General features: G+C 48.7%; 1 protein-coding gene across 1 annotated transcript in view; it reads left to right on the forward strand.

Annotated features, from left to right (window-relative positions):
* FCRL5 (Fc receptor like 5) overlaps nt 1–13433 on the forward strand; it is a 71909-nt gene that overhangs the window by 38423 nt on the left and 20053 nt on the right. Inside the window, exons 8-9 of the mRNA XM_027776579.1 lie at nt 1004–1288; nt 4572–4856. Of these exons, the coding sequence (XP_027632380.1) occupies nt 1004–1288; nt 4572–4856 (570 nt within the window). The remainder of the gene's footprint in view (nt 1–1003; nt 1289–4571; nt 4857–13433) is intronic.

Here is a 13433-nt window from a genome sequence, read left to right on the forward strand (position 1 = left end):
AAAAAATAGACATCTGCAGATAACTGCCTTACTCACCTGTGCAACTTGACATTAAGGTCTCAGCTTCTCCATCTCCAAAATGGAGACAATAGTACCTACCTCATGGAATTGTTCTGATGATTACATTAGGGTCTGAATTTATAAACATTTGAAACTTGTATAAAATTAATATATATGCTACAGCAGACACATGCACATAGCGAAAAGCACTACATTGTCATTATAAATTCCCACTATTATTATCACCCTTATATCCACACATGAAAAATGAACGTTAGTGGATTGGTGGGTGAAAAGTGAGTTGTGATGGGTGAGAAATGAGTGTGAGGTGAAGTGGGGACCGTGAGCACAGACAGCTTCTTTCACAAGTCTGTCCAGGAGAGAGGAGAAAGAACTGTGGGAAATATTAAATGAAAACAGGGTTGTTTTGGAATAATTTTTATTTTTCAAACATGGAGATGGTGAAGCATACCTAAATGCTGTTTGGATGGAGCCAACAGAGAGAGAATTTACATCTAGGACAGGGACAGGTGACTGCATGGTCAAGAGACATAGGTGATTCTGACCTGGACAGATGAGGGGCACCCCTTCCCAGGTCACAGGGAAGAGGGGAAGAGCAAGAGGATGATGCAGGGAAGGGTGTGGTCTGGTGGCAACACAACAGCCATTTCTTCCCTGAGGGCATCATCTCCTCTGCAAAAGAGAAGCAGGTTAAAAAGAAAGAACGAAAGAAAGAAAAAAGAGAGAGAGAGAAGCAGGAGAGAGAGAAGCAGGTCACCTAACAAGGGGAGCAAGAAAAGAGGAGGGGCAGAGGTTTGGTGGGAAATGAACAGAGTGCCGAACACCAGCAGGGAGCACAGGAGAGAGAAAGGGAGGGAAGCCTGGGAGGGTGCGGATCTGCCCTGAGAGCCAGCAGAGACTGGAGACTGGGCCTGAACAAGCCACAGTTAAAACCCATGGTACCAGGCAGAAGCCACTGCTGACTACGTTTCCTCTCCCACAGTCCCTGTGTCTGCTCCTGTCCTCACCCTCCACCCTGCTGAAGCCAAGGTTCGAGAGGGAGACATTGTGACACTTTACTGTGAAGTCCAGAAAGGCTCTTTCCCGATCACATACCAGTTTCTTCGTGAAGGTGTAGTTCTCAAGACGGTAACATTCCAATCTGCTTCTTGGGGACGACGACCCGTCACTTTCTCACTGACTGCAATGCATTCTAGGAACTACTACTGTACAGCTGACAACGGCCTGGGCCCACAACGCAGTGAGGCAGTGAGTCTGTCCGTCATTGGTAAGCCCCAGGGTTCTTCCAGCCACCACTCCTGGCCCAGATCCCTCTCTCTACTACCCCTTCAGAAATGTGCTCCCGCATTCCAGTTTCTTCTCCTTGTTCCTGGGCCAGCTCAACGTCCTTGCACTTTCCAGCTCACTGACCTTGCTATCGGCCTCTGATAGCCTCTTCCTCCTATGACCTGTGGGGCTAGACCACCCAAGGTGTCTGTGCAACAGCTGTCTCTCTCTCCTGGCCCCCATGCCTGAGGAGCCAAATGCCTTTCTCTTGCTCTCCACTTGTCCGGTAGTGACTCAGATGCTTTTCATTCATTGAATAGTTTTCAGTCACTGCACAATTCGTTCCCAGGGCACAGTGGTGTCGCTGTGTCTTTAAAATCAGACAGTGGTCAGTAACAGTGTGCAAAGCCATGTAAGACACAAAGAGAGGAAGCAGGATCAGAATTACTCCAAAGATGTCCCTCCTGCTCAATTGATAGATGTTGTAGGCCACAGCGTGAGGGAGGCACAGGCAAGGAGAGGCTGGGAGCCGGGCAGGAGACGGCGTCACCTCTGCTTGCTCAACATCTATGATGTTGAAATGGTTCCATTGATTCTTGATCTCAGTTTTGCAACAATTCCGATGGCCAAATCTGGAGCCCAGTTTTAGAGGGACAGCATGATTGGGCCCGTACAGGAGTCAGAGAGTCTATCGTTGACTGGGTTGGGAAGCAGCCTCAGTTTCCTCTCCCATAAGGCAACAGAAAGAACCAGGCTGGAAAAGAAGCCACAATTCAGTCCCTCTTGCAATATTTGTGCAGGATTAGAAAGGGGAGGATCACGGAATCCTGGATGAGATATCAAATGGAGAAGATAGAGAAGTTCTCCCGCCATCCAGAGACCCACGGGAGTCAGAAACAGCAGCATCACTGTTACATGCTCTCAGAGCTCTGTGAAGTTCTATACAAGGACGCATTTGTTTACCTAACAAATAATATTGTGAATGTTCTGAATGCGGGACTGAACTGAAGGCTAAGGACTCATGAAATTACACCTTCATGGCCTTGTCCCCACAGCTCTTAGGTCTAATAGCAGGTGCAGATGAGAGTTAGGGCAAACACTCACCTGTGGCTACAGGATCAAATGGAAAACACCCCAGGCTGAGTTGGGAGCTGAGAAGAAATTCCTTAGAGAAGTTCATGTGTGAGTTGAGCCCTGAGGATGAATGGGGATGTTTTGAGAGAGAAGTGGAAGAACTGGGCAAAGGAAAGACTGTGTTGCAGTGAGGTTTGTGCTCCATGAGAACCTAGCACCACCACTCTAGGACAGGAGATAGAGACCAGGCAGCAATGCCAGCAATGAGGCAGAGCCACCAAAGCAGACCGAGCCTGGCTCACTTCCCCGCCATTCATCTCCCTCACCCCTGCTGCATGGCTGTGGAAGAAGTAGAGCCAACAAGACATGGGCCTGCACCAGTCCATGGCCTGGCCTGGGGCTGGGAACAGCTGTTCTGAGGCTAATTTGGGGTCAAAGAGGGGTTTAAATGCCAGACCACCCTAGCCAGTGTGTGAGAACAGAAAGTATCCCAGTCGCAGTGCTGCAGCAGTAACATGCAGACCAAAGAAGTGGTGGCCATATGAACAATCAGAGTTCAGTTCCCAGGTCAGCTTCTGAGTGCATACTTCTGAATCTGGCTGGCTATGAAGGTGAGGGAAGCCTCATGGTGTTTAACTCTGTTGAGGGTGCTTCTCTCTCTCCCTTGATCTCTTTTAATCACTAAATGAACTTTAGGAAAAGAATAGACTGTAAAACAGCCAGGTTTTTTTGTTTTGTTTTGTTTTGAGCATCCAGGATTAGAGCTGAGGGTGCAAGGAGAGAGTATCCCATTGGACTGAACCCTTAGGCCAGTCCCAGCTCAGGAGGAAGGCCACTGAGAAGGACCATGACTGAGTGAAAAGATGCTCTGAGAGTGTGCACCTGAGCAACCAAGAGGGGAGGCCAGTTCGACAAGCAGAGCTGAGAGATGATGAAAGTGAGAACTGAGCCCCATCCACTGAGTGTAGCCATGGAGTACTCTGGAGCTGATCTCACACTAGAATCAAAGTAACGGTGTTCACTGCTTCAGAAGTCTGTGGGGCCAGTAAGCTGCGTGATGGTTAAGGGCATTGGAATCCCACGTGCCTGGATTCCTGGACCTGGCCACTTGTTTTCTCACTCTCCCTCTCTCTCTTGCTTTGTCTCTATCTGGTCAAATTAAAATAAGTAAATAAGGCTAAATAAAACAATTCTTAAAAAATAGAAAAAAATAGACATCTGCAGATAACTGCCTTACTCACCTGTGCAACTTGACATTAAGGTCTCAGCTTCTCCATCTCCAAAATGGAGACAATAGTACCTACCTCATGGAATTGTTCTGATGATTACATTAGGGTCTGAATTTATAAACATTTGAAACTTGTATAAAATTAATATATATATGCTATAGCAGACACATGCAAATAGCGAAAAGCACTATATTGTCATTATAAATTCCCACTATTATTATCACCCTTATATCCACACATGAAAAATGAACGTTAGTGGATTGGTGGGTGAAAAGTGAGTTGTGATGGGTGAGAAATGAGTGTGAGGTGAAGTGGGGACCGTGAGCACAGACAGCTTCTTTCACAAGTCTGTCCAGGAGAGAGGAGAAAGAACTGTGGGAAATATTAAATGAAAACAGGGTTGTTTTGGAATAATTTTTATTTTTCAAACATGGAGATGGTGAAGCATACCTAAATGCTGTTTGGATGGAGCCAACAGAGAGAGAATTTACATCTAGGACAGGGACAGGTGACTGCATGGTCAAGAGACATAGGTGATTCTGACCTGGACAGATGAGGGGCACCCCTTCCCAGGTCACAGGGAAGAGGGGAAGAGCAAGAGGATGATGCAGGGAAGGGTGTGGTCTGGTGGCAACACAACAGCCATTTCTTCCCTGAGGGCATCATCTCCTCTGCAAAAGAGAAGCAGGTTAAAAAGAAAGAACGAAAGAAAGAAAAAAGAGAGAGAGAGAAGCAGGAGAGAGAGAAGCAGGTCACCTAACAAGGGGAGCAAGAAAAGAGGAGGGGCAGAGGTTTGGTGGGAAATGAACAGAGTGCCGAACACCAGCAGGGAGCACAGGAGAGAGAAAGGGAGGGAAGCCTGGGAGGGTGCGGAACTGCCCTGAGAGCCAGCAGAGACTGGAGACTGGGCCTGAACAAGCCACAGTTAAAACCCATGGTACCAGGCAGAAGCCACTGCTGACTACGTTTCCTCTCCCACAGTCCCTGTGTCTGCTCCTGTCCTCACCCTCCACCCTGCTGAAGCCAAGGTTCGAGAGGGAGACATTGTGACACTTTACTGTGAAGTCCAGAAAGGCTCTTTCCCGATCACATACCAGTTTCTTCGTGAAGGTGTAGTTCTAAAGACGGTAACATTCCAATCTGCTTCTTGGGGACGACGACCCGTCACTTTCTCACTGACTGCAATGCATTCTAGGAACTACTACTGTACAGCTGACAACGGCCTGGGCCCACAACGCAGTGAGGCAGTGAGTCTGTCCGTCATTGGTAAGCCCCAAGGTTCTTCCAGTCACCACTCCTGGCCCAGATCCCTCTCTCTCCTACCCCTTCAGAAATGTGCTCCCGCATTCCAGTTTCTTCTCCTTGTTCCTGGGCCAGCTCAACGTCCTTGCACTTTCCAGCTCACTGACCTTGCTATCGGCCTCTGATAGCCTCTTCCTCCTATGACCTGTGGGGCTAGACCACCCAAGGTGTCTGTGCAACAGCTGTCTCTCTCTCCTGGCCCCCATGCCTGAGGAGCCAAATGCCTTTCTCTTGCTCTCCACTTGTCCGGTAGTGACTCAGATGCTTTTCATTCATTGAATAGTTTTCAGTCACTGCACAATTCATTCCTGGGGCACAGTGATGTCGCTGTGTCTTTAAAATCAGACAGTGGTCAGTAACAGTGTGCAAAGCCATGTAAGACACAAAGAGAGGAAGCAGGATCAGAATTACTCCAAAGATGCCCCTCTTGCTCAATTGATAGACATCGTAGGCAACAGCGTGAGGGAGGCACAGGCAGGGAGAGGCTGAGAGCTGGGCAGGAGACGGCGTCACCTCTGCTTGCTCAACAGCTGTGACGTTGAAATGGTTTCCGTTGGCCCTTGGTCTCAGTTTTGCACCAACCGTGTGGCCAAATGTGGTGCCCAGGTTTAGACGGACAGTGTGACTGGGTCCATATAGAAGGCAGAAAGTCTAGCCTTTGACGGGGCTGGAAGGCAGTCTCAGTTTCTTCTCCCATAAAACAACAGGAAAAAACAGGCTGGAAAATAAGCCAGGATTCGGTCCCTCTTGCAACAGATGTGCAGGATTAGAAAGGGAAGGATCACAGAACCTGGATGACATAACAAATGGAAGACAGAGAAGTGCTTCTGCCATCCAGAGACTCACGGGAATCAGAAACAGTGGCATCACTAGTACATGCTCTCAGAGCTGTGGGAAGTTTGCACCGTGTCTCATTTTTTCATGTACAAATCATACTGTGAATGTTCTGAATGCCAGACTGAAGGTACACCAAACTAGACCAACATGGCCCCGTCCACATGGTTCTTAGGTCTAACACCAGATGTAAATGAGAGAGAGAGCAAACTCCCACTGGGCAATAGAAGTCCCTGGTGGCTATAGGATCAAATGGAAAACACCTCAATCTGAGTTGGGAGGTGAGAGGTAATTTCTTAGAGAAGGTCTTATGTGAGTTGAATTCTGAGGATGAATGGGGACATTTCGAGAGAAGAGAGGAGTGACTGGGAGAAAAGGCTGTGTTACAGGGAGAGGCAGGTGCTAAAGGACTGTGGTGAGGATGGAGGAACCATTCGGGGAACTGGAAGGAGGCCAGTTCACATTCACATTGGGTGAGGGGTTGGGAGAGGCAAACACAGGTATGTCAAGAGGCAAGACCAGGTCAGCCTTATAAGCGGTAGTAAGGGCTTGGCTTTATCCTAAAAGACTGGTTCTCAACTTTCTCAACATCGGGGACCAGCCTCTTGGAAGATAATCCCTCCACATCCAAGGATGGTGGGTTGGCCTTGAGGTGACCCAGCACACCACATCCACTGTGCACCCCGTTTCCATCGCTACCACATTGCAGCATTCAATGAGCCAGTCACATAGCAATAGGTTTTGTGCTTCCATGGCAATCTAGCACAACCCCTTTATGGCAGCAGAGAGAGCCAAAGGGCAATGCCAGCATTGGAGTGTGGCTGCAAACACATGCAGCCTGGCTCACTCACCTGCCATCCACTGCCACATCCACCCTGGCTGCATGGCTGGGGAGGAAGTAGAGTAAATAGGATGTGCACCTGTACCAGTCCATGGCCTAGTCTGGGTTGGGAACCCCTTTTCTAAGGGTGATCAGGTGTCAAAGAGAAGTTTGAATGCTGGATCACCCTGGCTGGGTGTGAAGAACAGAAAGTAGCCCCGTTGTGGTGGGGTGACAGTAATGTGCTGATGGTGAACATATGGAAGGTCAGGGTTCGGTTCTCAGATCAAATTGTGAGTGAGTACTTCTGAATCTCAGTGGCTCTGAAGGCGAGGGGAGTGTCGTGGCATGAGACTGTCTGTGGTGCTTCTCTCTCTTTCTCGCTCTTAATCACTTTCAATACATAAAAAAACCCTGCCATCCACTGCCACATCCACCCTGGCTGCATGGCTGGGGAGGAAGTAGAGTAAATAGGATGTGCACCTGTACCAGTCCATGGCCTAGTCTGGGTTGGGAACCCCTTTTCTAAGGGTGATCAGGTGTCAAAGAGAAGTTTGAATGCTGGATCACCCTGGCTGGGTGTGAAGAACAGAAAGTAGCCCCGTTGTGGTGGGGTGACAGTAATGTGCTGATGGTGAACATATGGAAGGTCAGGGTTCGGTTCTCAGATCAAATTGTGAGTGAGTACTTCTGAATCTCAGTGGCTCTGAAGGCGAGGGGAGTGTCGTGGCATGAGACTGTCTGTGGTGCTTCTCTCTCTTTCTCGCTCTTAATCACTTTCAATACATAAAAAAAAAAATTAGGAAAAAATAGATTGTAGAACAGTCCGTTTGTAGAGCAACCAGGATTAGAGGAGAGAGAGCCTAAGGAGAGACTATCTGCTGGGCAGAACCTCTAGGCTAGTCCCAGCTCAGGAGGAAGGACACTGAGAAGGACCGTGACGGAGCGAAAAGGCGCTGTGAGAGTGTGCACGTGAGAGACCAAGAGCAGAGGCCAGTTCAGACAAGCCGAGCTCAGAGGTGATGACGGATGAGAACTGAGCCCCATCCACGGAATGTAGCCGTGGAGTGCTCTTGGGCACATCTCAGTCTGGGAACTAACTAGATCCACTGCCTCGGAAGCCCGCACACACCTGCCTTACTCGCCTGTGCAACTTGGCCTTTAGGTCTCGGTTTCTCCATCTCTAAAATGGAGACAACAACAGTACCTACCTCGTGAAATAGTTTTCATGATTAGATTAGTGTCTGACCATAAACAACTCTTACAAATTATATGTAATGAATATTCATGCAGCACTAGACACATGTTAACAGTTCAAAGTACTACATTTTCATTATAAGTACCTATTATTATTATTATCCCCATTATACCCATACATAAAAAAGGAGCTTTAGCAGATTATTCTCTCTCTTTCTCGCTCTTAATCACTTTCAATACATAAAAAAAAAAATTAGGAAAAAATAGATTGTAGAACAGTCCGTTTGTAGAGCAACCAGGATTAGAGGAGAGAGAGCCTAAGGAGAGACTATCTGCTGGGCCGAACCTCTAGGCTAGTCCCAGCTCAGGAGGAAGGACACTGAGAAGAACCGTGACGGAGCGAAAAGGCGCTGTGAGAGTGTGCACGTGAGAGACCAAGAGCAGAGGCCAGTTCAGACAAACCGAGCTCAGAGGTGATGACGGATGAGAACTGAGCCCCATCCACAGAATGTAGCCGTGGAGTGCTCTTGGGCACATCTCAGTCTGGGAACTAACTAGATCCACTGCCTCGGAAGCCTGCACACACCTGCCTTATTCGCCTGTGCAACTTGGCCTTTAGGTCTCGGTTTCTCCATCTCTAAAATGGAGACAACAACAGTACCTACCTCGTGAAATAGTTTTCATGATTAGATTAGTGTCTGACCATAAACAACTCTTACAAATTATATGTAATGAATATTCATGCAGCACTAGACACATGTTAACAGTTCAAAGTACTACATTTTCATTGTAAGTACCTATTATTATTATTATCCCCATTATACCCATACATAAAAAATGAGCTTTAGCAGATTAGTGGGGATGAAAACCAGGTTTGCAGGGTGAGAAGTGAGTGTGGGGTGAAGTGGAGACCATAACTGTAGGTTGCTTCTTTCAGAAGTCTCTCCAGGAAAGACAAGAAAAAGCCTGTGGAGAATATTAAAGGGAAATAAGGTTGTTTTGGCATCCTTCTTATTTTTCATATATAGAGACAGTTAAACATACCCAAATGATGTTTGGATGGAGTTAACAGAGACAAGGAATTTACATCTAGGACAGGGACAGGGACAGGTGACTGTGTACCCCAGAGACCGAAGACAAGCTGACCTGGACAGGGAGAGAAAGTCCTTCCCACGTCACAGGGAAGTGGGAAGGAGCAAGGAGCTGATGCAGGGAAGGGTGTGGCCTGGTGGCAGCAACCCAGCCACTTCATTCCCGAGGGTGTCATCTCCTCTGCAAAAGGGAGGTAGGTCACCTACCAAGGGGAGCAGGAGAGGAGGAGAGGCAGAGGTTTGGTGGGAAACAGACTGCTGAAGACCAGCAAGGAGCACAGGAGAGAGAAAGGGAGGGAAGCCTGGGAGGGTGCAGAGCTTCCCTGAGAGCCAGCAGAGACTGGAGACTGGGCCTGCACTGGAATCTTCAGTACTTGACAGAAGCCACTGACTATATGTTTCCTTTCCCACAGTCCCTGTGTCTGCTCCTGTCCTCACCCTCCACCCTGCAGAGGACAAGGTTCGAGAGGGAGACATGGTGACACTTCGTTGTGAAGTCCAGAAAGGCTCCTTTCCGATCATGTATCAGTTTCTTCGTGAAGGTGTATTTCTGAAGAAGATAATATCCCAATTCACTTACTTGGAAGAACGTTCTGTCAGTTTCTCACTGAGTGCAGAGAATTCTGGGAACTACTACTGCACAGCTGACAATGGCCTGGGCCCACAACGCAGTGAGGCAGTGAGTCTGTCCGTCATCGGTAAGCCAGGGTTCTTCCAGCCACCACCCCTGGCCCAGATCCCTCTCTCTCCTACCCCTTCAGAAATGTGTTCCCGCATTCCAGTTTCTTCTCCTTGTTCCTGGGCCAACTCAACGTCCTTGCACTTTCCAGCTCACTGACCTTGCTATCGGCCTCTGATAGCCTGTTCTTCATGTGACCTGTGGGGCTGGGCCACCCAGGGTGTCTGTGCAACAGCTGTCTCTCTCTCCTGGCCCCCATGCCTGAGGAGCCAAATGCCTTTCTCTTGCTCTCCACTTGTCCGGTAGTGACTCAGATGCTTTTCATTCATTGAATAGTTTTCAGTCACTGCACAATTCGTTCCCAGGGCACAGTGGTGTCGCTGTGTCTTTAAAATCAGACAGTGGTCAGTAACAGTGTGCAAAGCCATGTAAGACACAAAGAGAGGAAGCAGGATCAGAATTACTCCAAAGATGCCCCTCTTGCTCAATTGATAGACATTGTAGGCAACAGCGTGAGGGAGGCACAGGCAGGGAAAGAGCAAGAGGATGATGCAGGGAAGGGTGTGGTCTGGTGGCAACACAACAGCCATTTCTTCCCTGAGGGCATCATCTCCTCTGCAAAAGAGAAGCAGGTTAAAAAGAAAGAACGAAAGAAAGAAAAAAGAGAGAGAGAGAAGCAGGAGAGAGAGAAGCAGGTCACCTAACAAGGGGAGCAAGAAAAGAGGAGGGGCAGAGGTTTGGTGGGAAATGAACAGAGTGCCGAACACCAGCAGGGAGCACAGGAGAGAGAAAGGGAGGGAAGCCTGGGAGGGTGCGGAACTTCCCTGAGAGCCAGCAGAGACTGGAGACTGGGCCTGCACTGGAATCTTCAGTACTTGACAGAAGCCACTGACTATATGTTTCCTTTCCCACAGTCCCTGTGTCTGCTCCTGTCCTCACCCTCCACCCTGCAGAGGACAAGGTTCGAGAGGGAGACATGGTGACACTTCGTTGTGAAGTCCAGAAAGGCTCCTTTCCGATCATGTATCAGTTTCTTCGTGAAGGTGTATTTCTGAAGAAGATAATATCCCAATTCACTTACTTGGAAGAACGTTCTGTCAGTTTCTCACTGAGTGCAGAGAATTCTGGGAACTACTACTGCACAGCTGACAATGGCCTGGGCCCACAACGCAGTGAGGCAGTGAGTCTGTCCGTCATCGGTAAGCCAGGGTTCTTCCAGCCACCACCCCTGGCCCAGATCCCTCTCTCTTCCTACCCCTTCAGAAATGTGCTCCCACCTTCCAGTTTCCTCTGCTAGTTCCTGGGCCAGCTCAACGTCCTTACACACTTTCCAGCTCACTGACCTTGCTATCAACCTCTGATAGCCTCTTCCTCCTATGACCTGTGGGGCTAGACCACCCAAGGTGTCTGTGCAACAGCTGTCTCTCTCTCCTGGCCCCCATGCCTGAGGAGCCAAATGCCTTTCTCTTGCTCTCCACTTGTCCGGTAGTGACTCAGATGCTTTTCATTCATTGAATAGTTTTCAGTCACTGCACAATTCATTCCTGGGGCACAGTGGTGTCGCTGTGTCTTTAAAATCAGACAGTGGTCAGTAACAGTGTGCAAAGCCATGTAAGACACAAAGAGAGGAAGCAGGATAAGAATTACTCCAAAGATGTCCCTCCTGCTCAATTGATAGACGTTGTAGGCAACAGCGTGAGGGAGGCACAGGCAAGGAGAGGCTGAGAGCCAGGCAGGAGACGGTGTCACCTCTGCTTGCTCAACATCTATGACGTTGAAATGGTTTCCATTGGTCCTTGGTCTCAGTTTTGCACCAACCGTGTGGCCAAATGTGATGCCCAGATTCAGAGGGACAGTGTGACTGGGCCTGTATAGGAATCAGAGAGCCTATCATTAACTGGGCTGGGAAGCAGCCTCAGTTTCCTCTCCCATAAGGCAACAGAAAGAACCAGGCTGGAAAAGAAGCCACAATTCAGTCCCTCTTGCAATATTTGTGCAGGATTAGAAAGGGGAGGATCGCGGAGCCTGGATGACATATCAAATGGAGAAGATAGAGAAGTTCTCCCTCCATCCAGAGACCCACGGGAGGCAGAAACAGTGGCATCACTATTCCATGCACTCAGAGCTGTGTGAAGTTCTATACAATGGCTCATTTTTTCACCTACAATAATATCGTGAATGTTCTGAATGCCAGACTGAACTGAAGTCAAAGAGTAAATGAGACTCGACCTTCACGGCCCTGTCCATACTGTTCTTAGGTCTAATGACAGACGCAGTTGAGGGACTGCAAACATTCACCTGTGGCTACCGGATCCAATAAAAAGCACTCCAGTCTGAGTTATGAGGTCAGAGGAAAATTTTTAGAGAAATTTCTGTGTGTGTTGAGCCCCGAGGAAGAATGGGGATGTTTTGAGAGAAGAAGAGAGTAATTGGGAGAAAAAAGAGGCTATTCTCTGGGGAGAGGCAGCTGCCTCAGGACTGTTGTGAGGAGGGAGGAACTATTCAAGGAATTGGAAGGAGGCTAGTTCACATTGACTAAAGTGCAGAGTGAAAGATTGGAAAAGGAAACAGGGCGTAGTTCTAGCAGGAAGCAAGGCCAGGCCAGCCTTAAAAGCAGTGATAAAGGCCTGGGCTTTATTCTAAATCAGCGGTCCTAAACATTTCCAGCACCTGGAACCAAAGACAATTGCCTTGTGGAAGACCATCCCTCCTCAAAGAAGGAAAGGGGAGTTGGTTTTGGGTGACACAGCATACCACATCTACTGCGCACCCCATTTTCACCACTACCACATGGCAATATTCAATGAAACAATCACCCCATTTCCACCACTATCACATTGCAATATTCGATGAAACAATTATACTACAGCTGGGTTTGTGTTCCCATGGGAACCCAACACCACCACTCTTTGAAAGGAGGTGCAGCCCAGATGGCAATGCCCATGATGGAGCATGGCTGCAAACGCTGAGAAAGCCTGGCTCAATCTCCAGCCATTCATACCTGCCCCCACCACCCACTGTATGGCTGGGGAGTTGATACAGCCAACAGACCCTGGTTGCTTCAATCCATGGGCTGGCCTGGGGTGGAAACTGCTGTCGTAATGGTAACCTGGGGTTCAAGAGAGGTTTGAATCCTGGGGCAGATCACTCTAGCTGGTATGTGGAGAGTAGACAGAAGCCCAGTCGCAGCTGTGCAGCAGTAGCATGCTGATCGCGGAGCTGGTGGCCAAGAGGAAGATCAGGTTCAGTTTACTCACAGGCCGACCTGTGAGTGTGTGCTTCTAAATCTGGCTGCCGGTGGAAGTAAGGGAAGCGTCATGGTGTGAGACTCTTTGGGCAGAACTTTTCTCTTTCTCTCTCTTTGATCTCTTTCAATAACTAAATGAAAAAGGAAAAGAATAGCTTATAGAACAGTTTGTAGAGCAACCAGGCTTAGGAAAAGGCCCAAGGAGAGAGTATCCCGTTGGACAGAACCCCCAGGCCAGATCCAGCTCGGGAGGAAGGACACCAAGAAGGACTATGAGTGAGAGCACAGGCACTCTGAGAGCGGGCGCCTGAGAAACCAAAGTCAGACCAGCAGAGCTCAGAGATGGGAGAGCTCGTAAACTGGGCCTTGCCTCAGTTTCTTCCCAGTCCAGGCCTTGCCTTAGAATGGGAGGCAGCATCCTTACCAGCTTGTATTGCCTGCATGGCCCCGTCAGGAAGCGTCATGGTGTGAGACTCTTTGGGCAGAACTTTTCTCTTTCTCTCTCTTTGATCTCTTTCAATAACTAAATGAAAAAGGAAAAGAATAGCTTATAGAACAGTTTGTAGAGCAACCAGGCTTAGGAAAAGGCCCAAGGAGAGAGTATCCCGTTGGACAGAACCCCCAGGCCAGATCCAGCTCGGGAGGAAGGACACCAAGAAGGACTATGAGTGAG

This window comes from Tupaia chinensis, unplaced genomic scaffold (genome assembly GCF_000334495.1).
Source record: "Tupaia chinensis unplaced genomic scaffold, TupChi_1.0 Scaffold000684_1, whole genome shotgun sequence".
In the NCBI taxonomy this organism is placed as follows: Eukaryota; Metazoa; Chordata; class Mammalia; order Scandentia; family Tupaiidae; genus Tupaia; species Tupaia belangeri.